This window comes from Polyodon spathula, chromosome 5 (genome assembly GCF_017654505.1).
Source record: "Polyodon spathula isolate WHYD16114869_AA chromosome 5, ASM1765450v1, whole genome shotgun sequence".
NCBI lineage: Eukaryota > Metazoa > Chordata > Actinopteri > Acipenseriformes > Polyodontidae > Polyodon > Polyodon spathula.
Genome location: NC_054538.1, coordinates 16,723,598 through 16,749,754, shown reverse-complemented (window position 1 = coordinate 16,749,754; position 26,157 = coordinate 16,723,598). Strand labels below are relative to the sequence as shown.

The following is a 26,157-nucleotide window of genomic DNA, read 5'->3' as shown; positions in this document are numbered from 1 at the left end:
TGGTGGTATGTTAGTAATTTTGCTATTGTAACGCTTATTTACAGTATATCTGTGTATTCCTGATTAACAACTTGAAAAAACAGTCTTCAAATCATTTGTTGACATAATTTATTGCACAGTACATTCCAGTGCTTTAGAGCTGTTGCAACACGTCACAGAACACAAAACACATGATTTTAAAACAGCAACAACTAAACACATTTCTATTAAACATTCTTAAGGCGCAAATAATAATTAAATACTGTAACGGATGAGTCGTTTCTACAGTGGTCCCGAGTACACCAACATCACTTTTTAAATGTATTTATGATTTTAAAATCTACACGTATGACACATCCACTAACCATTAAAAAATGCTGTACTCATCTCTCTTCAGCATGTTAATGGAATATAAAGGCTAACACTATTTGCAAACACTGTATGCTTTTGGATGGAAATGTAATGACTTTAAACAAAGACTTAAAGAAAAAAACTGGAATAGAATGACCATACGTCCGGTAGATGCATACAGTAAAACAAAAAACAAAAAGAATCAGCTTTAGAACATTAGGGCTTACCCTCAATCCGCTCATCACACATGCTAATAGGATGACAAAGTTTTAGGGTACTTATTTGTTTGACACTTCATTTGTAATAATTTCTAAATGGGGAAATCCAAAATATCCCCATTTCCCCGCAGTGTCAAGTTTTCTGAAATAACAGTGAATACACTTTCACGAATTAAGGATTGAACTTTGGAGTTTAAACGCTTGCTCTCCAGGATGATTTTACTGCCCATCAGCCTGGTTTGGTTTTAAATTCAAACTGAAAGCAATGGAGCATAATGGCAGTTAAGCACATTGTTAATAATAATAATTAGTGTCTTTATGATATTGGCTCACAAAATCTTTCTTCAAGACACCGTAGTGAAATCAGTGTTTGCACAGCAAAGGTACTACACCTGTGCTCATGTACAGTAACTGGAGTGTTTTACAAACATATTAAAGCACGTTCCAACTTAAATAATTTAAATGTGGGCAGAACCTTAATTAATCCAACATTCTGGATTCTTTGTACTCATCTGGCAGCAGTGAATTCCAACCAATGCGTACAAGTGCGTTCATAACTGGTCTTACAAAAACGCCTTGTTCCAACTGCAACGCAGGTCATCATCCACTATTTGTAAAATTATTACTTCCTAATTTCTAAAATGTTAATTCTTGCAGAGTCCAAAGTCTATAATAATGTATTTTCTGTATCCTTGCTCTTATAGTCCAGATGTATAAATCAATTTTAACCTGTAACAATTGTAAAGAGTACAGCTTGACCAGCTTGTTATGTTAGTTCACTCTTAGTGTTTCTAACCCCAAAGCTTATCAAACTATATCCCTCTAATAAAAACAACACAAGCCAGTGATGCAAAAAACTTGAAGGACTGTGCTTCTGAGATCTGTCCGTGTAATATTCTACTATAATGTTGCACATTTGTTTTTAACTTAACTTCATTTAGAAATGTATGAATATTCTCCCCAAACTATTTTTTTTACAGATTTTTTTCTTATTCAGTTTGAATTTGATATCTGGATGAGACACAAGGAAAGAGACCTGCTCAAGGTCACACACTGTATTGCAAGGAAAATGAGAATTTGCCAACGACCGTTTATAATACAGTATCATTAGAAATCTATTTAACCTTCCAACGGAGAGGGGAACAACATGAATTCTGTTTTCATTTTGAATTTCATGGACTGAGGAAAAGGTTGCTCAAGCTCTTTCTTACTGGAAGGAAGTCCCTGTGCATCTCTTTCTGGTATTTTGTAAGGGGAAGGGGGAGATCCTAGTGTACTTTAAATGAAGAATTGAGAGCTGCTGGCCAACACCTCTGTCATGGTTTATGGGGTCTCCAGTTGCACATCCTCAGTCTCTAGTTCAGCCAGCTGCCTGCGCAGTGTATTCAACTTACTCTGCAGCTCCTTGTTGTGTTCAATTATGCGGATCATCTCTTCATACGCTTCATCCAGGCACTTGGAACTGCGGTTCCAGCGCAGGAACACACCTACAGGAAAGCAGTAACCAAAGGAACAATTCATTACAGTACATTCAAATGAACAGGAATGCAAGGTACTAAAAAACAGACTAGATTGTTGGTAAAACTTAAGTTAACTTTTGGCTAGTGCCTTCCTTATTTTAAGCTGTTGCCTCAATTATTATTATTTTTTTTTTAAATCACATTTCACATCAAGCATCGCAAGAAGCTGCAAATAAAGCAGCATTACAATGGGAGCTCTGCATCTCAGCCGTAATTATTTCAAGTTAACAGGCTAAACTGCTGGTACTTGGGTCACATGAATTTAAGACAAATGCCCAATCAACTGTATCTATACACTTGATATCACTGTTGGAGAATCCACATGGGTACAGTCTTGTGCATATAGTCCACATATAAAATAACCCTTTCAGTTAAATGCTTTGATATCATCTCCTAATAAAAAAAAAAAAAAACTCATGCAAATCCAAACTCAGTAGTAGTTCCTTGTCCCAATGCAATATTAGAAAGAAAATTAAACAATAATACTGTACTTGTTACACATTAACATGCCACATTTAATTTCTCTATATTATAACAAATACCAACATTGAGCTACCCAACATCAATGTTACTGGTATTTTTGGCATTGAAAGTTTAAACCATTTACTTTATCATTTTTTTATTTATTTTCAAACTACTTCATAAAGAGCTAATACTCCTGGTGAAAATGTGCTAAATTACAATAAACAGTACACATACTCATGTGCGCCAGATCTGGTAACTTAATAGCAAAAACAAGTTGCACAAAAGGGTCTCTTAAAATGTACCTACTGGTATGAATTTGTTTTGTCAAGAAATATATATATATATATATATATATATATATACATATACACACACACACACATTATATATATATATATATATATATATATATATATATATATATATATATATATATATATATATATATATATACACACACACACAGTACCAGTCAAAAGTTGCTGGAAACTAGTTTTTTTTCATAGTTGACAATGTTTTGTCGTACACGTTTCTGTAAATACCTGAAAATGAAAACACATGTTACAATATATATAACAAAACATAAGGAGTATCAAAGCAATGTTCAAGAAAATTGAAAATTGTCTCTAAATCTTGGATTCCTCAAAATAGCCACCCTTTGCCTTAATAACAGCCTCACAAACACGAGGCATTCGGTTAACAAGTTTCAGCAGGAAATCACCCGACACGCTTCCCAGCTCTTCTGCAGCAATTCCCAGAGATGTAGGGCACTTGTGGGTAGCTTTGCTTTGACTCTTCTGTCCAGTTCGTCCCATACAAGTTCTATAGGATTGACGTCTGGAGACTGGGCAGGCCAGGTCATTAGATTGAGTTGTCCTTCACTTTCCTTCTTCGCCAGATAGTTCTTGCACAACTTTGAGGTGTGTTTCGGGTCATTATCTTGCTGAAGAATGAAGGACTGCCCAACTAGCTGTAATCCTGATAGAATGGCATGCCTCTGAAGTATGCTATAATAGCCATGCTGGTTGAGCTTGCCATGGACTTGGTAAAGATCACCAACTCTGTCACCAGCAAAGCAACCCCAGACCATGACACTGCCTCCTCCATGCTTCACAGTGGAAACCACAAATGCAGAACTCATGTGCTCACCCTCTGTGCGTCTTACAAATACTCGGCGGTTGGACCCAAATATTTCAAATTTTGACTCATCGGTCCATAAGACCGACTTCCACTCCTCAAACGTCCAGTTTGTGTTTTTTGGCCCAGGCAAGTCTCTTCCTCTTATTCTGCACTCTTAACAATGGTTTCTTTGCAGCAATTCTTCCAGTTAGGCCAGCTTCACGCAATCTCCTCTGAACAGTTGATGTTGAAACATCTGTACTTCTAGTAGCATTTAGCTGAGCTTGTATTTCAGGGGCAGTTAATTTTTCTTTTCACTGTTAACTTCCTGACAACTTTTTACACTTATAACTTTAAAGTCTCTGTCAAAGATCTTTTCAAAATGACCATCCTAGTGCAGTGATAGTGTAAGGATTACTGATCACATTGTCAAACAGGTAACGCAGCAATAACAATCCATGATGTGGTACCGAACAGAAAAGCCAGAGCACTACTTGTTATGTTTTCAAATTCTTCTTCTTGCAGTGATCATATCTCAAACCCCAGTGCACTAGGGTGATCATTTTGAAAAGATCTTGGACAGAGACTTTAATGTTATAAGTGTAAAAAGTTGTCAGGATATTAACGATGAAAAGAAATGTCAGGTACGTTATTTGAACAGTTGTAGCAACATATGGGGACGTATAACGCAATATTTTTCGGATACCGTCCCATGAAGCTAGTAACATGACGCTATCCCTGTTACACTCACTTATAAGGTATCCCAGTCGGAATGGAATTGACTTAAGTAGGGAAACTTGATTTCTAACTTCTGGAGCAGTTCCGTTTAAAGTGGTACTACACCTATACCTACTTAGTACTATGTGGTATGTAAAGGCATATCTATCTTTCTCTATTTATCTATCTCGACTTGTTTTGCCTGGCGGAGTGAGTGCGGTGTGGTGGTGTGTGCGTGAGCGCTGCTGGCAGGTTTGTCGGTCTTTTCCTCTTTTTTTTCTGTTTCTATATTGTTTTGCATTTCTTGTTTAATGTGTACTGGTGAACGTTTTTGTGTGCTGAGCTAATGCTCTGTCAGTGGGCAGGATGGCCGGCACAGGAGGGAGGCCGCCGCCAAACTTTTCTTTTGAAAAGTTAACCCGCCGACACGGAGTTAAAATTTCCGCCGAGGGGTTTATCCCTTTGGAGGAATGTGTGCTCGCTATTGGGTATGGTGGAGTTAGTATCAATGGTTGTAGAAAAGGGGATTGTTGTTAATACTTTTCTTCCAGTAATTCCTTTAGCTGTCCCAGCTAGGAGAATCACCCTTTCTAATGTTCCCCCGTTCCTGAAAAATGAAGTGATAGAGAGGGAGCTGGCTAGATATGGGCAGCTCATGTCCGGGGTGAAGAGAATACCTTTAGGCTGCAAGTCGCCACATTTGAAACATGTTATGTCGTTCAGAAGGCAGTTGTTTTTATGATTCTTAAACATTGATGAAGATCTTAACATCACGCTTAAGTTTAAGGTGGATGGCAGTGATTGTTATTTATGCAACCTCTGATTCGATGAAGTGTTTCAGATGTGGGACTGAAGGACACCTGGTGAAAAATTCTCCTGAGAAGGAGAGTGGGGAGCGGGATAGGAGTAAGGGAGACTAGACTGCTGATAAGCAGAAAGCAGGACCGGCCGGTGCTGGGCTCGATGGCGGATCATTACCTGCAGGCAGCACGGAGGGAGAGCAGGCTAGTGACGGGGTGGCAGCTGAGCCCCAGGAGGCAGGCAGTGACGCTGTAGTGGGGGCGGAAAGCCAAACCAAAGCACAAGATAACACAAAAAAAAAGTGAGAGCGTAGAAAGTCACGGAACAGAGGGAGAGGGTGAGCAAATGGACACAGAGCTCTGGAGTCCAGCCCAAATGAGAGGCTAATTGAGGGCCTGAAATGTAAAAAAAGGGGGTTGGCGGATCTGCTGGACGTAAAGGTGCAGGGGGCTCTGGTGAGATCGCGGTTCCAGAGCTTAGTGGAGATGGATGCACCCACTCACTGTTTCTTTGGGCTGGAGAAGAAGAGCGCACAGAGCAAAGTGATTCATTGCCTGAGGACATCGGCTGGGCAGGAGCTCAGGGAGCATGCAGAGACCCGGAAGCTGGCTGTGGGTTTTTATAAGGACCTGTATACAGCAGAGGCGGTGGAGGAAACTGGGGAATCACAGCGTTTGTTGCAGGACCTCCCTCAGCTGTCTGAGGAGGAAGCCAAGGGGCTGGAAAGTCCTCTGACACTCTCTGAACTCTCTGATGCCCTGCAGGGGCTGAACAATGGAAAGACACCTGGACTTAATGGCCTCCCAGTGGAGTTTTATAAAAAGTTCTGGTCTCTGCTGGGAGAGGACTTGTTGGATGTTTTCAGGGAGAGTGTGCATGATAAAGTTCTATCTCAGAGCTGCAGAAGAGCGGTCATCACTCTCCTCCCTAAAAAGGGAGATTTGTGTAGTATTAAAAATTGGAGACCTGTGTCGTTGCTCTGTGCCGATTATAAAATCCTTTCTAGAGCCCTCACAAACAGTCTCAGGACTGTGATAGGGCGAGTGGTGCAAGGAGACCAAACATACTGCGTTCCAGACAGATCCATTTTCGATTATCTTTCTAATTCGAGATATACTGGCAGCCTCCAAGCTTTTTGGTTTCAATGCAGGTGTAGTGTCGTTGGATCAGGAAAAGGCTTTTGACCGGGTAGATCACCTCTATCTGTGGAGGGCACTAAAAGCTTTTGGGTTTGGGACCGGTTTCTTAGAGAAGGTTCAGCTGCTCTATGGTGACGTTTCCGGTCTATTGAAAATCAATGGTGGCTTAAGCGCCCCTTTCCCTGTTCAGAGAGGTATTAGACAGGGGTGTTCCATGTCTGGTATGCTGTATGCTTTAGCAATAGAGCCTCTTATAAATGAGCTGAGGAGGGTATTGACTGGACTGTCCATTCCTCTGTGTCCCAGTAAACCAGTGAAGGCAACAGCTAATGCAGATGACACTGCTGTATTTGTTAACAACCAAACTGATGTTGACAGTGTAGGCACCTGTCAAAGACTGTTTGAGAAGCTGTCATCTGCTAAAGTAAACTGGGATAAGAGTAGTGCAGTGCTTCTGGGGGACTGGAGGGGTTGTCGTCCTCCAATTTTACCTGCTGGTTTGCAGTGGAGCAGGGGCGGGCTCCTTTTTCTGGGTGTCCATCTCGGGGATGACAGCACGGTGCAGAGGAATTGGGAGGGGATGGTGGAGAAGGTGAAAGGCAGGTTACAGCGGTGGAAATGGCTGCTTCCCCAGATCTCCTATAGAGGTAGGGTTCAGGCTGTGATGCTGGAGTTTTTCTGGGATGGGGTGCGTTGGATCAGACAGAGTGTGCTGTACCTGCCTCTGGCTGAGGGGGGGCAGGGACTCATAGACCTTTCTAGCAGGACGGAGGCTTTTAGGTTACAGGCCCTGCAGAGGCTGCTGTATTGCACTGAGGACATCCCGTGGAGGCAGTTTGCCTGTGCCTTTCTGCAGCAGGTGGGGAGGCTGGGTCTGGATAGGGGTCTCTTTCTGCTAGAAATGGGTAAACTGGAGATGGACCGACTGCCAGACTACTATAAGAGCCTGCTGAGGGCATGGCAGTGGGTGCGTATTGAGCAGAGGGGCAATGAAAACATTAGCCTTGATTGGCTCCTAGAAGAGCCGTTAATATAACACATTCTTGAAATGTGATATTGTTCAGTCTGCTACTTTTATACATATGTTAGTGAAGGCAGGTGTTGTAAAGCTTAAAGCCCTTTTAGATTTCAACACCTACAGCTGGGTGACTCCTCAGTGGTTAGCGTAGGCTCTGGGGATGCGGTCTGTCCGCACTGCTGAGCGTTTCCTCACCCAGGTGCGTGCTGCTCTCCCCGGTGAGGGGCTGGAGCTCTTGAGACAGCTCTTCAGGGATCAGAGTTCCGCACACTGATTCCCCCTTTCCATCACTGTTAGTGTCCCCAGCGATCGGTCAGGCTTCTGATGAGCAGGGTTTACTGACTGTAGAGGGTCTGAGAGATCTCCCTCTGTGCACAGTAGAGGGGAAACAGCTGTATAGGGTGTGCGTAATGGGCCGATACCAGCAACAGCTCAGGGCACTACCAGACACACACTGGAGAGAGAGGGTGGCGGAACAGATAGTGCCAGCTTGGAGAACCCTGTATAAGCCACCACTGCCAAAAAGATCGGGGATCTGCAGTGGAGGATCTTACACACCATCATTGCTGTTAACTCCTTTGTGAGCATCATAAACGCCAAGGTGAAGGACTCCTGTCCATTTTGCTCACAGAGGGAGACTGTTTGTTTATCATTGTTTTGTGTTCTGCACCAGATTGAAACCTTTGTTTGCTGCTCTGACGGAATTGCTTGCTGGGTTGGGTTTTGTGTTCTCTGAGGTGGTTTTTATTTTTGGTTTTACATATTGTAAAAAGAGAAAGTACTCAATCCAGCTGGTGAATTTTATTATTGGACAGGCCAAATTAGCAATTTTAAAGAGCAGGAAAAACAAAGTGAATGGCGTTTTAAATACTGATCCTTTTGTTATTTTTAGAATGCTTGTATTAACACGGGTTAGATTGGATTTTAATTTTTATAAGGCAATGCATAATTTAGCAATGTTTGAGGAAGTCTGGTGTGTAGACAGTGTGTTGTGTGCTGTTAACGGTGGTGATCTGGAGGAGTATCTGATGTGAATTGTTATGTGTCCACAGTATTTTATGTATTGTTCTGTTTACCTTGGGTGGATCTGAATTGATTTCATAACATCTGTTTTTATAAATATTGATTGTGTGTATTCTATTTAATTGTTAGATACTTTTTGAAAAAACTTTATCTCCATACACTCACTCAGGTTCATTTGCCCCTTTAAAAACATACACCCAGGCACAAGAATTGCAGTTTTACTGCTTACACGCACTTTAATACAAAATAAACACCTAACTCCCTCAGAGCACTAACTAAACAGTCAGGATCACCCCAACTAACACACTGGACAGCTAAGCTGTTTACCGGTAGACAAACACACAGTACTCACAGTAGTGAATGCTCAGATACAGGGCACACACCTTCCAGCTTCCTTCTCCACAGCAGTCCCGAGCAGACTGGCTGAACCCTTTTTAATCCCTACACCTCACACTAATTGACAATAATTCCCAGGTGCGGGTGATAATTAAACAATAAATTAAATTACACACTTAAACAAAACGTGAACTTTTTTTTTTTTGGGCAGGGAGGAATTTAACCCTTTCCCTGCTCACATACATATATACACATACATACTTACACACACATTCACCTTTGCATACAACACTTTAACATTTGATTAATTTGAGCATTTATGCAAACAGAAATGTGTGCTCTTCTATAAAATGCTGCTGTCAACTGGAGTGAAGAAAAACAAGCCAAAAACATTCACAATGATGTGAGTACCCCAACAAATCTGAAATAAACCTAGAAGAACAGAAGCTCTTACCCTCCCAGAGCAGTAGGCTCTGTGGGGAAACAGAGGGCCAGATCACCAGGCTGTTGGCTTCAAACAGGGGGTTTAGAAACATCTCTGTCTCCTGGGGCCGGTTCACCCAGGACCACAGCGACACTGTCTTCTGTGGCAACTTCAGCTTTCTCCTGCAGATACAACACACACGTCAGCCCTTGTCTACAAATTGAGGGCTCAGCAAACCGGCAAAGTTAACATACAATTATGCAGCTCCATGGTCAACAATATTTTTGAAAAATTTTGGATAGATATGGTTAAATATTATATTGAAATTCAACTGGTTTGTTTTTGAAAAAACTCATATGAAACGGGACAGTATAACCGTAAGTGTAAGTACAAGTGGTGGTAATCTTTTAAATCATCTCAACTCTTTCAACACAGCGTTATAAAGGTCTAAGAAATATATCCACTAAAAACTGCAGGAAGCCATAGCACTATAAACCAGCGAACTAATATTATACCAAACAGTGTTACAGAACATCCTGCAAAGTTTACAAGAAATGCATTGCATTACCTTTGCTGTACCCAATGTTGTCCACATCATAGTATTATATTTTTAACATATTGCTGTGTCTTGAAAAAAAAAAAAAACATGAGTCATAAATCAACTGAGCAATACATTTCTCAACATTGGGAACATTCGCCAGTTAAAAAAAAAAAAACACATTTCAGGCTGGTTTTCTGTTTCCACAACACACCATTCATTTCAATCGGGAGCACCAGCATTGTTGCAGGGAGAAGCATGAGCTGGACACTGCACTATTTAGAGAACATATTGACAGTTCCGGGCTCGAATCACACTGCTCTCTATGAAACAAGGCAAGCTTCTTGGGCTAGTTTGAAATGAGGATGTTAATGTAACGGATCAATAAGAGAAATCTTTCACCACTGGTTTATTCATTTTATCCCAGGTTGATAGTAGAGTATGTGAAGCAGAGTATACTGTGGGTCACTGAGTTCATGCGGTCTCAGCAAAGCTCCCAGCGACCCCCTTTCATAAACCTGTCATCAAGACTTCTTGGTCGGCTGCAGCTAATATTATAGCCGAGCACCTTAGTAATGGGGCTCCCCATTAGTCCACTAGCTCCACACACACACACACAGCATTATGACATGTAATTTTATTTTCATTCATTACTGTGTCTGTTACTTTATATTACTGTAATTTGAGATATATAAATTTTTTTAGAAACTTCATTTTCATTTCTAGTATTGTATTTTGATTTGCATTTGTATCGGTATTTTGTCTGTTTTTTCTGTGAAAACACACCCTCAGTGAAATACACCCTCTGGTGGTATTCATTTCTTAGTGAAATACACTCTCTGGTGGTATTAATGTATTATTGAAATACACTCTCTGGTAGTATTCATTTATTATTATTTTTATTTATTTGTTTTTAGTTCATTCTTTTAAGTAAACTGGCCCAAGTCCGATATCAAAAGTCATCTAAACACAGTTTTCGAAAAATGTAGCGGAACATTCTGAAAGTCAGTTTTCGGAAAACCGCACCTAGAAATTTCCGATTAAATTCCGAAAACTAACAAAATGTATATCATCTAAACACACTTTTCGGAAAACTTATTCCGATAGTGTACTGCACATGTGCACACTTTGACCCTTTTCTCCTGCACGTGGTTTTAGCAAACAGAGAAAATAATAATAATCTGTAGTCAATCTGCATGCATCCATTTGTCTAGTTAGGGATAAAGTAATTCATTTGTTAAAGTGCGTAAGTATTTGTTAATAGCCCATACTGAAGCAGAAAATGTTTTCCAGCTTTAAAATGACGTGATAATTAAAAATAATGTCTGAAAAAATTTTGCACATTGTAGTGAATATAAATAGAGGTATAGGATAGTAATCTTTGAATTTAAGACTTGACACTTCAATATAGTTTCGGAGGACGCATGCTCCAGCCTCCATTCCTACTATATCTTGCACTGTGTGTTAGTTTTAAGAACTAGATGAACAAGGGGTTGACCCCAATGTGCATTATAATTCAATAAAATGACAGTCACACAAGAACCTAATGTGACTGTATATAGGAATTGATGCATGACAGTTAAGTGTTTCTTGTTTCTACCAGGCCTTGTCATACACTTGTGTCTATTGGACGTTTGACATGGCATTCAATTCAGAACCATACAAAGTGACAGCCTGGTTTTCACAGACTCTTATCTTAGGAGTTAGGAGGGATTTCTGGGTGTGCTTGTGTGACTGTGAGGGACAGTGCTGACCTCTCAAAGGCGTTGTTCCCCAAAAAGGTGCCAAACTGGGAGGCATAGGCATGCTCAAAGAGAAGGATGAGGAAATGCTCATTGAACTGGAAGGAGCATGGGAACTGACGCAAGATCTGCCAGACACAGTCCAGGAAGAGCAGGAAAACGGGCGCCTCCCACTTAGGCTTGCTGTTGAAGTAGGCAGACTGAGAACAGCGCTGCTGGAAAGGGTGGCCTGCCTGCAGATAACCAAGAACAATTCAAAAGCTTCAACTGAGAAACACTGACTCAGAAAACCATAAAGGGGATCTAGTTAAACCTAAAAAAAACCACACATTTATGAAAACTTTCAACAATCACATTATTGTGGCATACGGCGGTAACATCAATCTTTCAATCAATCACTTTATTTTATATAGCACCTTTCATAGTGGACCACCATCACAAAGTGCTTTAATAATAATAATAACAGTCATTCTGCGTCAACTCAACCAGAGCTTCCCACCTCAAGATTTGGATTTTGCTTATTTTGTGTAGTGGAAGATACAAGTATGAAACCAAGCAAAATATTTAAGCTCAATGATCAAGATTTACTAAGATAATCTTTATATGCAAGTGGTTTGTCATAGGGCTAAAGAGGTACTGTTGACCTCTTATTTGTTCTTTGTTGCCATCTTTAAAAATGGATTCTTACAATGTTCTGAAACAAGCATTCATGAGTATATAATAACTGTACTATTAAAAAGCAGAAAAACATTTTTCACCAACCTCCAAAGCCAGTTAGTTTGCATATTGTTTTTTAAACATAATTTCTGTCTTAGACACGTCTGGTACAAAAACAGTGGACATTTTGAAAAAAGCTTTGAAAGACTATAAAGTTATAAGTGTAAAAGGTTGTCAATATGTTAGCAAGGAAAAGAAAAATTACAGGTACGTTATTTAACTTACCTGCAGCCACTCTCTCTCCACAAGAGACTCAAAGCCGCGGATTGTCCTGCTGGTCGGATCGAGAATGATCTGTGCCAGCGAGGTCACCTGTAGTGTGGAGTCTGTCCCCTCAGTTCCATGGACCAGCACCGAGGCCCCCTCCCTAAAACAGCAGCAGACATGTAATGTGGCCGAACATGCACACACTGTACAACGAGATTCCACAAAAAAACACCTTACTCTCAAGAAGCCCCTTCTTGTGCAGCTCTATTTTCTTTGTTAAAAAAAAAAAAAAAAAAAAAAAAAAAAAAAATCTAAAAAAACAACAAAAAAAACCAAAAAGCTTAAAGCAGGGGTTATAAACCTCAGTGTTTCCCAGTCCATCCATTGCAAGGCTATGTTCTAACCTGATTCTTACTTTTGAAATTGATACTTAGCAGGGTCTCTTAAATAACTGAGAAATTGTTTGGAACAAAGATCTGTTTATTAAATGTAAATGTTTAGGCTGTACATGTCTTTACCTGTCAATGCACTGTGCAGCGAGGCAGGCTGTGGTGAGTATTTCCTTGATGTTGGACAGCCAATTGGAGGCCTCCAGCTTGCTAAGCCAGCGGTCCATATTGTGAGACTGGTCATTACAGGCTTCTACTAGCTTAATCAAGCCCTCCTGTAGAATATTAGACCTGGGGGAAGTCAAGCAAGTATGTTACATTACCATTACCTACATGATATGCCCACTAAACTGAGCACATGTTATTATTATATTTTTTTAGCAAGACATTAAAAGAACAACAAACACCCTTGTGTCACAACAAAGTGCAATCTCTGTGAAAAATTGGAAAACTCCAATGTACAATTAACCCCACTAGTGTATACATATGTGCACACAGAGCGGTATGGTTTACCTTTCAATCGACTTGTGGATCCTCCTCCACTGTGGGTAATGGGCCTCCAGTTCAAAGCCCCCTCCCCTGGCTTTGGCCTGCTGTGCCACGTTAATTGAGCGGGTGTCGATGATGTAACCACGCTTTCCTGCCCGCAGGGTGGCGTTAATCAGTTGCTCGTCCTCTTTACAGCGCCGCCCATTGCTGCCTGTGAGAGGCTGCCCACTCCGCATCATGACCTGGAAGTATATTGGATTTGGGTCAGGACCGGGAAAACAGATACTTGCATTGTATAACAAATATGTCAGTGACAAACACCCCCTGCCATGACCACAGAAACTCATTTACATGATTTACATGTCCTATCCAAGTTTCATCAATTGAACAAGCGCTTATCTAAATATGGACAGAATTAGGGCGCCTCCCCTTGCACTAAAGTCCTTAGCAAGTTTAATCAAAATTGAATAGGCGGTCTTCTAGATATATGTAGAAAATGTAAGTGAAACCTGCATACAGACCATCTACAGCGAGGGAGAATAATCTTCAGCACACTACAGTACAGGCTTTTTTGGGCTCAAGTAGCACAAGCTGCATTATTATTCATTTTTGGCAGCAGTGGCGCATCCAGTAAAAGCTCTCCACGTGGAGTGCAGGATGTGCCCTATAGTCTGGGTTCGAGTCCAGGCTATGTTACCGCTGACCGTGACCGGGAGTTACTAGTGGGTGGCGCACAATTAGCCGAGTGCTGCCCGGGTAGGGAGGGCTTAGGTTGGCAGGGGAACCCACAGCTCACTGAGCATCAGCGACCCCTGTGGCCGATAGGGCGCCTGTGGTTCTGCAGTGGAGCCGCTAGATCTGTGTTGTCCTCTGGCTCTATATCTGGTGGCCTCACTGTGGATCCGCACTGCGAGAAATGACGGATTGTCAGGAGCACGTTTCGGAGGACGCGTGCTCCAGCCTCCATTCCCCGAGTCTGCTTGGGGGGGTTGCGAGCGGTGGGCCGAGGATACAGACAATAATTGGGCAAACTAAATTGGGGAAAAAATCAGGGTAAAAAATTGGAGACGACTAAATTTATTAAAAACAAAAAAAAACAAATACACAAATATGAAAAAATAGTGGGATTAGCAGGTATTTTATGTACAGTAGATAGATACACAGTGTAACATATAAATGTGATAGACAGATATACAGAAAGATAGGGGAGGTAGCTAAATTGATAATAAAGTAAATGATTTACAGTGATGGATGCTTTATCTGTTTGAATGCTATATTACTTGCATTCACTCTTCTAGTTTGGTGTCCAAGCTCAAGGATATGACTGATGAAGCAGCTGCTGTGTGCCTGCAGTAATCTTCTGCTCAAAACACTTCTGTTTAAGACCACTATCATGGGTTCATCTAAATCATTTCCAGTCAACAGATGATGGAAGGGCAGGAATGGGTGACGCTAGTGTGCATCATAGTGAATTTGCAAAAAAAAATGCGAGAAAATAGCTGCTGTGAGTGGAAAAAGTGGGCGGTGAGAGGAGTGGAGAGCCTGGGGAGCTGTACGATTGATCACCTCATTTTCAATGCGCAAGCTGTTAGACTTTAATCAATAAGCATGGGGCATACAATAAACATTGCAGGTCCTGCCTGCCACAAGTCAGCTGCAGTGAAAAGGCACAGCAATCCACATTCACGCTTGGGTGGTGGGGGTGGTGGGGGGGGTGTCAGGCAATCTTCAGCATAGTCTTGATTTAATGATAGGCACAGGCAGAATGTATGGAATCTGAGGTTCTGTCAGCTGTTCATAGACTAGACCCATCATTATAATATTATACCTTATAAAGAGTATATACATCCTGTATATATGTTTGTTATGAGCTATACATGTCACTTATTAAAGCTGCTATCTTTATTTTGATGTATGGGCTGGTATTGAACTATAATGTTGCTCTGTTTTTTTTTTTTTTCTTTCTTTAAATAAAATGTTTGCTTTAAAATAAATCACATAAATGATGTGAACTTGTGTTGGCGGTGCATGGCTTGAACACATTTGAAATATCGCTGCCTCCAAGACATGCAAGCCCAGCTCCTGATGTCATAGTACAACACCATCACTGACTATAGAACAAAACCTTGATGATGTACTGGCATTGGGAGAATTTAATCAACAAATTACACAGCAGCACAGCAATGCATCAGGCAGAACTGCGCTGTTCAAATCACAATACAATTTTAAACCCTAACTCCAGGTTAGCCACCCAGCCACATCTTCCACAGCGGTAAGTACTCCTTCTCAGACAGCTGTCTACAGTGTGCTCACTTAAGTTGTTCCATCTCTTTTCTATGATGAACTGAGGGCATGGTGCAAAAATGTGCCTCAATTTTACCCTGAGTAAGCATAGTTCAGAGATAAAGTGTGTGTGTGTGTGTATATATATATATATATATATATATATATATATATATATATATATATATATAGTGCTCCCTCACTATAAGGCTCTCAGTTATAACGTGCCTCGGATATAACGCTCCTACAGCATGTCCCCCAATTCCCCATACAAGTGATTCATGCAATATTTCTACAGTAAATACAGTACTGGCGTTGTTCAAACTGTAAACAACTTCTCAGTCTAACTTCCGTTTCTGTCTCTCCCTTTTGTTACAGCATCTGAACTCAAGAAATGCTGCGCTGGCACATTATAACACAGACATCTTATTCAGCATTTGTTTTATAACTAAACAAATATTAGGCCTATTACTTGGTTATCTTTCCTAATGCATTTACCTTTTTGCTGCGAGAGGAGCTGCAGCTTTCTCCGGGAGACGAGACACTTAAGTCTCTCTCCGGCAGCCGAACCTGAAGCGAGCCCATTCCCTCTTACCTTCGCCCGACCCGCTCTCCTTCTCGCACTTGGTTTGCTTGCCTGTCGCTTTGAACTGAACTCCCAACTGCAGTTTAGCCATGCTATGTATAGTTTTAAAACTGCTAATTGAAATGATCAACGAGTGGAAATGTTACCTTTTAAATTTTTTTTTGTAAAATATATAGCGTTGCTTACATGGTGCTTTTATGCATGGTTAATTTGCTTGATTGTATGTGCATTACAGAGAGGGAGTTATTTTATTTTGTATTTTAGTCAGATGTGTGTTGGTTTGTGTCCTGCGGCGCCCCTAACCCCCTCAACCGTTTATAATGCTTTTCGGTTATAACGTTTATTGTGTGTCCCCCAAGACCAGCATTATAACGAGGGAGCACTGTACATTATATATATATATATATATATATATATATATATATATATATATATATATATATATATATATATATATATATATATATATATATATATATATATGGTTCATTTTTCTTTAATTGCACAAGACAAGTGTATGTGGGTTTGACATTAAATAAAAATAAAAACCTCACCATGCCGTTCTTCTTATGGTAGTAACTGAGAACAGGGAAGCGGCCAGCATGCCTGAAGGTGGCGACTTTCCGGATTGTCTCGTCGTCAGTGGACTTGGGCACGGCCAGAACGGGGGGGTAAGAGGGGCAGACACTGAAGTCCTCATTCACATAGCTCAATCTCCACTCGTCAGTCTATGGAAATAAATCTGGGACTATACAACTTTGTAACAACAAAGTTTTGAAACTGAACACACATTTTGAAGAGAAATCCACCTTTGGATGATGGATTTCTCTTCAAAATGTGTGTTCAATTTCAAAACTTTACACAAATACAGTTTTACTCCTGTCATTAGTAATACTTAAAAGGACTGCTAATAAAGGTTTTACCTCTTAGCAGTGCTAGCAACATTACCACATTATTTTTATGTTGAAAATCTTTTTGTTTTTGCATGATAGAAATTGCAGTCAAGCATGGGCTGATGAAACAATACACGGGTGTCAGCCTTCCAGCATGCTATGGATTGAGGTCACAGAATTTCTCTTGATGCAACATACTTCGCAGGCTGTAGACTGCATATAGGTAACTCGATTTTGATGAACTTGTGCACTGACATTTGTCACAGTGACCAAAAAATCGACATCTGGCTGCTCAACTATGGAATATCAGTCTAAATTCATGGGAGAAGGAGAGCCCATTCACTTTTTTTTTTATCTATATGAGAAAACCTTATAAAACTTGAACTACTGAAATGATACAGTTTTCTTAACTATTTTAATTAAAACTTACCAATGACTCAATTTGCTTAAACGATTGTTCAGGAAGGAACATATTCCATCCATCCTCAATCAACTCAAACATGGGCCGATAGAAGAACGGGTACATGAGGGTGACTGAATCCAGAGTAGATAGTGCCTGAAGAGCCCAAAAACACCCTTATTCAGAAAAACAAACTAAATACTTGAATAGAGAAAAAAAAATAATAAAAAAAAATATATATATATACACACACACACACACATACCCTTTGATGCTATGATAGTATTGTCTACAAGCTGCTAGCTATTTCAATATGGTAATGCAGAACTAATTCTCAAAGTCTAAAAAATGCTGGATTATAGGTGAACATTCTTAGAAAGTATAAAAGGGTTAGGCATAGAATGATTGCTGTCATTACGCATAAGTCAATATAGGAAAAAGTAAAGAGCTATCTGAATACCTTAGGCAGAAAATTATTTATTGTCATAAAGCTGGAGAAGGATACATGAAGATTTCCAAACATCTGAGTATCCAAATTTCAACTATTGTTTGTATTATCAAGAAGTACATGACTCATGGTACTGTCACAACGCTCCCTTGGTCTGGAAGAAAGAAGGTTCTTTCACCAAGAACATGTAGAAGAATTGTGAGGAAGGTTAATAACAATATGAGATTGACTGTCAAAGTGAACTGGCTGCAAGTGGGACTGGGATTTCCATTTCAACCACAGGCCGAGTGTTGCATGGTGAAGGTCTCAATGGTCGCAGGCCAAGGAAAACGCCACTCGTAGGGTCACAAGAACAACTGCTTAAAGTTTGCAAAACAGCATTTGAATTATGGATATGAGTTCTGGTCAAAGGTTTTGTGGAGTGCTGAAATAAAAAATGAGCTATTTGGTCACGCTCATTGTTATGTTTGGAGAAAGTCTGGTGAGGTGTACAAAGAAAAGATGAACATACCTACTGTCAAACATGGAGGTGGTAATATCCTTCTATGGGGCTGTTTTTCCTCTATTGGTAGAGGTCATTTAGTTCCAATGCATGGTAAATGGATTCCATAGCTTACCAAAAGATATTGGCCAATCATCTGAAACCCTCCACTACAAAACTTGGTTTAAAGCGCAACTGGACGTTCCAACAGAACAACGATCCAACGCACACATAAAAATCTACTTCAGAATAAAGAATAAAATCAAGATTCTAGAATGGCCTAGTCAAAGTCCTGATATAAATCCGATTGAGAATCTTTTGTATGAGTTGAAGAAGGCTGTGCACAAGAAAAATCTTTGGAATTTGAATGAACTGGAACAATTCTGCATTGAAGAATGGTCAAAAATCACTAAAGAATCATGCCAAAAGCTCATTGACAAATATCTTAATGGTTTAAAAGAGGTTAGTATTGCTAACTATTAGTATTTAAGTTTAATTTTCCTTGTCAGGGTATGAATACTTTTGAATTTGTATTTTTCAAGTTTTGCACAAATAAAAATTACTGAAATAAATAACTGTATACATCTATTTCTTGTAACTGTTTCCTCATCCACAAAAGCCAAACTTATTTGTTTTCAATAATTCTAGAAACTATAAATTTCCATTGGGGTATGTAAACTTTTGATGACTACAACTTTTGACTAAACACATACAACTTAAATAAAGCTTTACTCACTTCAATAGAACTTGTAATGTTTAAACATTCCTCCATGCCAGGAATATCCAGCTGAATTATCCTCAGGTCTTTACATTTTATAATAACTGTTCCTAATGTGCCCACAAACCTGAAACAAGATACTCATGAAAGGTGCATGAAGTACTTAAATATGAATGCAGTTGGGACAAAAGAATAGACATTAACACATACAAGACTTTAAAAAAAAATAAAAATTAAGAGATTGATTTCTTTTGAATAATGTATGCAATGGCTATTTCCTAGTCTGGAATGATAGTGTCTCCACAACCACAACTATGCATAACTTAAAGAAGACCAGACTACAGCTAAACATAGAGCTTGGTGGAATTGTATCTGAATCCAAAGATAATGTTGTAATGAGAACCTTCATACTGCACATAACTCTTACAACACTCAATGGTAGAATATTTAGTAATAATAAAATTAATTTCATAACAAAATAACAAATATTGAAAACTATAGAGAATGAAAGGGTAGATAAATCCACTGTAAACGCAATCTAGGAGAGACTGACCTCTTCTCGATGGAGTCTATGTTGGAGTGCAGCAGCCACAGCTCCTCGCTACTGTCCTGACGAGAGGAGAGGATGAGGTGGTGGCCGGTTAGACAGAGCGTCCCCTCCACCTTTGACATGAAGGGCCGATGCAGGACAACATTATCCACCCGTGGGGTCTTTATCAACTCCACAAATTCCATCCTTACAATCTGCTATATTGAGGGTGGTGGAGGGATCTTCTTAATGTAAACAATGACGTATAAACATGAAGGGGGATGCTATTTCATTGAAGCAGCTACAAAAACACAAACACACACACACACAAACAAACAGTACATTATTAAAAACTGTACAGGTCCTGCAAAGCTGGCTGGCTGTCTGTGACAAAAAGGACAGCGACATAAAGTGTTACTCTGTAGCTATAAAACAAGATTCTATGGCAGGATCGACAGTCACAGTGTACCCATCCACTGTATTGCACAAGCAGAGACAAGGAGCTTGTACATATATTAAGATGACCAAAATGTTGTCAGTCTACTGCATTATATTAATGTATACATACACAAGTGGAGAACTAGGTTGTGTGAGTCACGTCTAGTATTCCAGCATCCCACATGAAACAGAATAGTCTGGTTAGGCATGCAAGATACTCGCTTAACAACTATTGTACTGCTAGTAATGTTCAGCAGCCGTCTTTACGAACAGCCTCACGACATTATTGATGTTTTTGTACTTTGTACTTCACTACGCATGACAAGCTGTCAACATGACGCTCATTACAACACACAAATAAATGCATTTATAAACTCTTAGCGGAACTAGCCAAAGAAAACCACTGCGCTAATTTTTTTTTAAGGGTGATGGGTTGATAGTTGATTAAATAAAACCATACTTTGGTGAAGTATTCCATATCAAATTAAATATGAACAGTAACTTGACTATTTAAAAAGCTTTAGTGATTATTCATTTTATAATATTCACAAACAAGTTCTAAAAGTGGCAGTAGATTTTTAAAATGTATGTATTTATTTATTTTTTGCTGCTACTACTCTGCAATCTTTTTCTTGAGTAACAATTCTCTACATTCACACTAGAGCTCGGTAATCAAACTGTCTCAATGTGAAAATAATTTGTAAATAAACAATTTACATAAATATCGGTAATATTCTATTTTAAATCAGTGAATCCGTTTTTGTATTTTGTAAACATAACACACAATAAAACCTAAGATTCCTGCGGGTCCTCTTCTTCTTCCCCTCCCAGAATGCGGAAGTGCGGCAAACACTGTCCACGAATAAAAACAAACCGATGAGAACCAGAGTTCCGGCTGCCCTGAGGTTATAAAGGCAGTTGCAGTTAATGCCAGACGGCGAAGTTAAATCGACCAATATTGGTTTTGTATGCTTTCATTGCGCGCGTATGTATGTATGTATGTATGTATGTATGTATGTATGTATGTATGTATGTATGTATGTATGTATGTGTGGGTGTGTGGGTGTTGTTGTGTTTGGTATGTTTATGACTTATTAAATATATTTGATCAGCTACGTCGGATGTTAAGCAATACAATCAGTGTTTCTGGTAATGATAATTTTTCTGAACACACACTGGTAGATTGGCTTGTGTTTCACCAGCTTTATAATCACACGTTTGTATACACAGAGTCGTAAGAAGTATAACGGTAGTATATACCTTTCAATACGAGTATATGTTTTGTTTTTTGTTTTTTTCCCCTAGGGGCAACTTAGTAATTTAAAGCAATCACCCTATTCAGATTGTTGAGATCGGAATACTTTGTCGGTGTTTGACATTTACACATACAAAAAAATCAAAACAAAACAGAATTTACGAAGAGGGAAAATGGTAACAATTTAGTTGTATGTGTACTATGTTAAAATATTAAGCAGTTTTCTTTATAATTGTTTGGCTGTCTGTACATCGCGTCATTTGGTGTGCGTTTTACTACATTGCTATAATATTCGTTAGCTCTATCCAGCATCATTGATTTGTCTGTCAGAACACGAAGGAAGCGGGTTTTGCATCGAATCCAGCAGCACACTGTACGGTTTATCGCTCAGATACTCACGTGAGGCGCATTGCTGAGTACAGGGGTGTGTGTCATGCGATTAGTGAAAGAGCCATTGGAACACGTTGTCAGCTTTCAGTTTTCTGTGTTCCACCACTGCCCTTCCCTGTGGTGGGAAGAAGTTGTGCTTAGGCCTTCCTTTACAGACGACCAATGAGTGGAAAAGTTCAGAGTGACCTGGGCTACCTTCGAAATTACTGTTGAACTTGTAAGAGCTTATATGGAGCTGTCAGCCCACTTCGTTGCCCGTGCCCCCATACCACTGCAAAAGTGAGTTGCTATAGCTCTCTATAAACTTGCATTTGCTGTTGACCATAAGATGGTGGGTGATAAATTTGCGGTGAACAAATGTACTGTGCATCTGTACCTTTACGAGTTTTGCAGCTCTCTCGTTGGACATTTACATCGCTTCATAGATTTGCCATAAGAGGGGAGAAGCTTGGAAGATAGCAGTGCGTGTTCTTGAGAGGTATGGACTCTCTCAAGACATGGGCATGCTTGATGCCATCCACATTCCAACCGCTGCAAATCAAGCGACAAGGACATTCTTTAACCGAAAGAACTGGGCTTCGACCATCTTACAGGCGGTGGTGGGTGACAAGGACAGGTGGGTAATGTAATATTTGCTTAATGTATTAGTATACACAAAATATATATTGACAGATTTAAAAAAAGAGGGAGGGGTCCAGATTTTAATGGAGGGATTTTCAGGCATAGCAAGAATTTTAGATTGGAATTTATCTGTTCCATAAAACTGTCAAGAAGTAACCCACCCACACTCAATAGGAAACAGCCTTTATACTTAATTCCAGCTATGACTGTAAAACCAAAATGAAACATACAATATTATACTAATGTAATGCACAGTATTAGGAAAAGTGAGAAAAGATTGCCAAAGCACCTACAATACTCCATGATACCATTCAACATATGATCATGTAGTTCAATCACAGGACTGCAGTCATGCACAGGAAACTACCATGCCAAATATGTACATAACAGGATGTTTAAATATACAGTTATGACCACCACTACCGTCAAACACCTAGTTCTTCAGCGGGATCCAAAATATGTCCAAGACCATCTCCACCAGACTCATTTCAGTGATTGTACTGAAACATGTATACTGACTGGTTAAAACAAACAAAAAAAAGACTGCACATTAATTAGTCATTTAACAGACACTTTTATCCAAAGCGACTTACAGAGATTAGAGGGTGAACTATGCACCACAACAGCCACTGCAGAGTCACTTACAATAGGACCTTGTTTGTTTTATGTCTCTTCTGAAGGATGGAGCACAAGGAGGTTCAGTGACTTGCTCAGGGTCACACACAGTGAGTAAGTGGTTGAGCTGGGATTAAACCAAGATCCTCCTAGTAACAAGCCCCCTTTTTAACTACAGGACCACCAGCCTCCTTCAAATGATAAAGTGTTCTTAAAGGGTACCTGTAGTGGTAGTGACTATAGAATCATTTCAGTCGAAAACACAGGACTGAAGCTTCTGACACAATTTAAAGTCACTGCTTGGCCAATTTACTACCGTAATCTGGGGCTATTTTGGACAGTTTTGACACATTTTTTGTAGTATTTTTTTATAAATCATTTTTTTGGAACTAAGTTTGTGATATATTTAGTTATACCTCTGGGCTATATACTAGAGTTGAAACATTTTTGTAACACGTGACTTAAAGACCCTTTTTTTAATTTAAAATGTGTCCAGTGTTCAAGGGCTTTGTGGAGTCTTTGGACTCCCCTTCAAAACTGTGACTGAACCACTTTAAACCTTCCTCATTTCAACACTGGACACCTGAGAAAATTTAAAAAAAATAATAAATAAATAAACAAAAATAGTAAAGAAAAAAAAAGTGCTTTTTGGCCAAAAAATCAAAACAATTGTGCTGTGCAGACAGAACTTTACTGAACTACTTTTTTTTTTTGCTCTCATTACATAAACTGAGTAATGTTAACCTGCAAACAAATATTTTGGTCCCCCCCCCTTTTTTTGTTTTGTTTTGTTTTTTTTAAGTTTCACTGAACATTGAGTCCATCAACAGGCCTTCTTCAAACTGGACAGCACCTCTTCCCCGACTTCCGTACAATCATGATAGCTTCGAGCACCAAGTTTTCTTTTATACGTTTGAACCATGTCTACTGTCTCTGCAGTATAATGCCCTTTAGCTATGAGGATTTCCTAGTCTGACATTCTTATCACAAGATTTAATGTTAACACCTTCACATGATAAGTAGAGATGAAAATCACATGCTATGTGGTAAAGCAGTATGCGGTATAGTAACGTTAGTACATATATTATCAAGGGTAATACAGGCAGTCCTCGCACTTATGACACAATTGGTTCCTGGAAGTTGCATTGTAAGTCGAAGCATCGTAAGTCGAAGCACATTTTCCCATAGGAGCAATGTTATAAATTGGGGTTACGTTCCTGACTCTTCGGACAGATAATGTAGTTTTACAAAAATGACCCGTTATATTGTACTTATGCAAATATTTATTTAACTCTTTACACTCAGCCCGGTGATTATGCGCTTATTACTCAGAGACCTACCAGGCTTGTTTAAAACTACGTACTAGGGGCTTTCCAATGACGTATTCAGTGTGTGTATGCGGTACTCCTAGCAGGAAATACGATCGCCTGAATTTAAGCCCTTCATCATGTGACAGAGTTCACAGATTAGGTTTTGTTTTGAGTCAATTGCTCTTATCAGACATTTGCTAACGGCAAATACATTTAAAAAAAAAAAAAAAACACCACTAGACTGAGTCAGGGTGACCACCGGTAGGTACTGCTGTTCAGACACCAAGCATGCGCACATGAAGGCATGGTTCAGGTCTCGCCGTGTCATAAATACTGTATCAATGTCGTAAGGTCGAAGCAGGGTAATAATGCAAAAGAGTCAGAGTGTCGTAAGTCGAGGATCGTCTGTAATCATTTTATATTATCCATGGTACATATACAGAACTATTTCTGTCTAGAGTTACCCCAAAGAAGTCACACTACTTGGAGATAACACTGGACAGCTCATTTTCTTGGCCATGGAAAGAGCTACAGATAAGAAACAATATGTCCCCAAATCAGCGATTTGCGCAGATTCTGACAATAAGGAGCAGATCTGCCTGCGAGCTTCAGGCTGGGCTGTGCAGATGAAAGTTTGACCACGATGTTTGGATAGTCATTTTCACTCCTGGCACAAATCATGCAAAAAAGATAGGTAAACCCAAGAATAGAATAAAACTAAACTGCACATTAGAAAGCTAAGAATCAGAGCTTTTAAACGGTGTATAGTTTGTTTATATTTAAAAAGTAAAACGTAGTGTTTTATTGCAAAAAATAACATTTTTTTCATTTCTGTCCAATGTTCAAAATACACCCAGATTACTGTATTAAAAAGATTAAAACAACGTTAAGCTTCTATGCATTGGTCTCTCATGGGGTGCACAGGTTATGGCGTTGGGTCGTTGATTTCACTATTTCCTGAACACTGCTAGTCTATAGCTGCAGCTAACAATAATTTGCTGTGGCATTTATCTGATTTATTATGGATGAAAAAAGTAAACTGGAAGGTAACTTATATGAACTAGATTTTGTTGAACCAATTTCAGATGACATTACTATTGTGACATCCTTGGAACAGAAGGGCAACAAACCTCAAGAGTTTGAAAGTTTCTGTAACGGATGACTTATCCGTCATTTTTGTCTCAGTCTACTTAAACTGGGAAAGCAGAGTATTCATTTATCTGCCTCTGTTCTACTATATTATTATTCTATATACAATATTTATTTTTTATCAAGATACTACTTATGTAGTACACTCGCACTAATTTATCTTTTTTTTTTTTTTTTTTTCCTTATTCCCAGGCAGTGCAGAAGTTAGAGGGTCAGGGTGTGCACATGTTTTTTTGTTGGAGATTTTGCCTACCCCCTGCTCCCCCGGTTAATGACCGCATACTACTCTTCTGAGAATCTCACGACTAAACAGGAGGCATTTAACAACGCACTGGGAAGCATGCTGGAAGTGGCAGAGCAAGCTTTTGGGAGGCTGTAGGGTTGGTGGCAGATAGTACTGGAGTGCATGGAGCTGGACCGCAGTATCGCCCCCCAGGTGGTGATGGCTTGCTGCATTCTGCACAACGTGTGCGAGGCTCAGGAAGAAGTCTTCTGGCAGGAGTGGATGGTGCCTATCCGAGACGCAGACAGCCATCGCCCTCAGCCTCCACCTCCACCAACAACAGGATCCCAGGTGGATTCCCAGACGTGTGCCATACCAGATGCACTTCTGGAAAGAATTACAATTTTATGAATGTCAAACCTTTCATTCAGAAAAATAAACATAAGACGACTTTTTAACAACTCATGAATGACTGTTTTGTAATTAGGGCCACTGAAAGTTTACTTTTAACATGAGTTTTACCAACGAGTAAGGGTTAGTAACTTACGTTGATATTTACGTCTTTACCTTACAATTTTACAGTGACTTGAGTAAAGTATCTAACGTGTCAATAAGGACCTGCTAGG

General features: G+C 39.7%; 1 protein-coding gene across 9 annotated transcripts in view; it reads right to left on the bottom strand.

Annotated features, from left to right (window-relative positions):
* LOC121315630 (myotubularin-related protein 9-like) overlaps positions 1 to 21,707 on the bottom strand; it is a 33,283-nt gene extending 11,576 nt beyond the window's left edge. The window contains exons 1-11 of one of the 9 annotated variants that reach the window (XR_005950294.1): positions 21,623 to 21,707; positions 19,555 to 19,831; positions 19,020 to 19,128; positions 17,385 to 17,510; positions 16,616 to 16,789; positions 13,217 to 13,434; positions 12,833 to 12,994; positions 12,333 to 12,474; positions 11,403 to 11,623; positions 9,141 to 9,292; positions 1,938 to 2,035 (exon numbers count right to left, since the gene is read on the bottom strand). Coding sequence is in view for 2 of the 9 variants with exons in the window: in XM_041249886.1 (XP_041105820.1) it covers positions 1,872 to 2,035; positions 9,141 to 9,292; positions 11,403 to 11,623; positions 12,333 to 12,474; positions 12,833 to 12,994; positions 13,217 to 13,434; positions 16,616 to 16,789; positions 17,385 to 17,510; positions 19,020 to 19,128; positions 19,555 to 19,736 (1,650 nt within the window). In the remaining 7 variants the exon portion in view is untranslated. The other 8 variants (XR_005950292.1, XR_005950291.1, XR_005950295.1 and 5 more) reach the window with 8 other exon arrangements.
* Between the last annotated feature and the right edge of the window lie 4,450 nt (positions 21,708 to 26,157).